This window comes from Chelmon rostratus, chromosome 19 (assembly GCF_017976325.1).
Source record: "Chelmon rostratus isolate fCheRos1 chromosome 19, fCheRos1.pri, whole genome shotgun sequence".
In the NCBI taxonomy this organism is placed as follows: Eukaryota; Metazoa; Chordata; class Actinopteri; order Chaetodontiformes; family Chaetodontidae; genus Chelmon; species Chelmon rostratus.
In genome coordinates, this window is record NC_055676.1 from 17602562 (window position 1) to 17605264 (window position 2703).

At 45.1% G+C, this 2703-nt stretch overlaps 1 protein-coding gene across 1 annotated transcript; it reads left to right on the plus strand.

Annotated features, from left to right (window-relative positions):
* The first annotated feature begins 1253 nt into the window (after positions 1 to 1253).
* Positions 1254 to 2463, plus strand: LOC121623430 (beta-1,3-galactosyltransferase 9). The gene is made up of 2 exons (XM_041960704.1): positions 1254 to 1259; positions 1357 to 2463. Exons 1-2 carry the CDS (start codon positions 1254 to 1256, stop codon positions 2461 to 2463), a joined length of 1113 nt encoding a protein of 370 aa, XP_041816638.1.
* The last annotated feature ends 240 nt before the right edge of the window (positions 2464 to 2703 follow it).

Genomic DNA, 2703 nt, shown 5'->3' on the forward strand with positions numbered 1-2703 from the left:
CTATATGTGATACACAGTTTAAAGGGAAACTTGCCTATTTTTCACCTGAACCCTATTTTCCAATGTTTTTGTACCTAAGTGACTAACGAGGAATCATTTTTGAAATTGGTCCCATACTGAGCGAGAGCACAGCAGCCAGTTGCCACAAAACTGGCTGCAATCTTATTCTTCACGGCAACTGTGCAACATCAATGTACATCTAACTCTGTGAATGAAGGGTTTATTTAGACCAAACCAGAGTTTGTGATTGTTGGAATGGTGGAAAGATAAACCAATATGGTTTTGGTGAGTTTTATTTTGCTTATGTTGAGTTTGAATGAAGTGTTTTTTACAATGATCTGTAAGGTAAAATTACTGTTTCCATCAATGGAGTCTGGTGGCTTTGAGGAAAGCATATATTGCGTCTATTACTGTTTCTATGTCCTATTATGCTCATAGATCTAAAGTTTTTAATGTGTAGGATGAAAATATTCAAGTAACAACCAAAAATCCTGCAAATTTAAGAGACTGGTCTATATTTCTGTTCTTGAAGTCCAGTCAAAAATGTGTTTTGCTGATTGTGACTACCATTTTATGTTTGACCTTCACTGTGCAGAACAATGCATGTGCAGTCGAGACTGATACTTGATGGCTGTTTTCACTTCATCTGCTCAAAGGGGAATAGCTCCTCCATTACCGTAAATATGAGTTTAACACATGTACGTACAAGCACGATTTTGTGACACAAAGCCAATCGTGGTCCAGGATACAACTGGTGTGATTCAGAAACGTGAGTGTGAACACTGAGAATGGACACCTCAGTGAAGCATGAGGCATCTTCTGTCTAGTAGATTTGTACATTTGAATGAATAGCATTTGCATCTTCATACATTCTTGATTTTTCAATGAAACAGAAGGAGTAGATTTAAGAATTTCTAAAGTAATTTAACTTTTTTTTTGCGGAAGAAACATATCAGATGCAAATTATTATTCAAAACAGAGTATTTTTATTTGCCTGAAAATATGTCGATGGGATGCTTAATGTCCAAGCTATTCCATCTCTGGATCATTAATGTTGTATGCACGACACACCTCTCCTGATGAAGCATGTGACTTGGGGATGGGGTGCGGAGTTACATGCTGCTAGAGTTTCATGAAAGTGGAAACCCTGTCTGTCAGCCAGCATTGTTGTTGAACTGACTGCAGCGGGAGGTCCTCTGGTCACATACAGCTAGTAAACACATAGAAACAACAAGGCTTGTGGGGCAGGTGTCATGCAGGTACAGTGTGAATTTTTTGCAGCTTGTACATGTTAGGTTAAGTTCTTTATGGTGATTAATCCTCTATATTTCTGGCTTTTTCTGTGTCACGCTCCAGTGCTGTCTGTGCAAGCTCCGTACCCACCAGTGGTGCTTCCTCCTCTTCAACGTGCTACTCTTCCATGCCCTGCTGTTTGGGGCAGACTTTGTCGAGGAGTACCTCCTGCAGCCCACGCCTGGGGTCTACACTGATGGCATGGTTGTTGATGTGAGAGAAAAAGCAAGGAAACTAGATCTCAGCAAGGCCAGGGACAACGTGTCCCAGGCCTACGCCATCGCTAACCCTGATGCCTGCACAAACTCTGACCTCTTCCTGCTCACTGTAGTCTTCAGCTCCACAGCTAATATCACCCAAAGAGACGCAGTCAGGAGGACGTGGGCCAACCAAACGCTCATCCAAGGTTTCCCAGTCCGGATACTGTTCTTCTTAGGATCAACTCAGACTTCTGCAGCACAAAAGGCCCTCATGACAGAGTTTGACCGCTATGGGGACATGGTCCAGGGTCATGCTGTGGCTGACTCATCGCTCCGTGGCCCAACAGAAAGGACAGTGCTTGCACTCCGCTGGGTGATCGCCTTCTGTCCCGTGGCACGTTTTGTTCTGCTGACCAAGGACACTGTGTTTGTCAACCTCCCTGCCATCGGAAGCTACCTGCTCGGGCTGCACAGACACCCTGAGGACCTTTATCTAGGTAGGGTGATCCAGAGAGACTCCCCTGACAGGGACTCTAACAGTCCTGGCTACCTGCCCCCAGCTCTCTACCCTGACAAGTACCTGCCTGAATACTGTGACGGGACAGCTTATGTTCTATCCCAGGATGTGGTCCGAAAAGTGTACGTGGCGTCCGCAGCAGTCTGTGCACCTGTGCCTGCTGATGTTTTTGTGGGCCTCTGTGCTCAGAAGGCTGGTGTGGCACCAACCCACAGTGCCAGGTTCGCAGGAGAGAAACATGTCCGCTACAACGCCTGCTGTTACCGCTATCTGTTCAGCTCAGCAGGAATGGGAGGCCTTGAACTAGACGCGGTGTGGGCAGATCTGGGAGTGAAGGGTGGAGGATGCTCACTGCTGCAGACATACTATGGCCTGGTGACCTGCAAGGCCCTCACATACCTGGATAAACTGTCTTTCTTCAACTCTGAGAGCCAAGATGACTCACATGGGTAATTGATGGAGAAAGAGAAAGACAGAGAGTGACAGGGAGTGAAGTTGAAAGAAAAAGTGTGTAAATAAGTTTGTCGGCCTTGTGCGCGGGTGTTTGAAATTGCCCGTCAGTATGACTGATCTATAAATTATATTAATTACTTTCTTCACTATAGTGAGTGAAGGAAAAGTTCAGCCTGGGTGCTATGACATATATCCACTTTGCCAGATTTATGCAATGCAGTGCAGTGACTTCTAATTAGA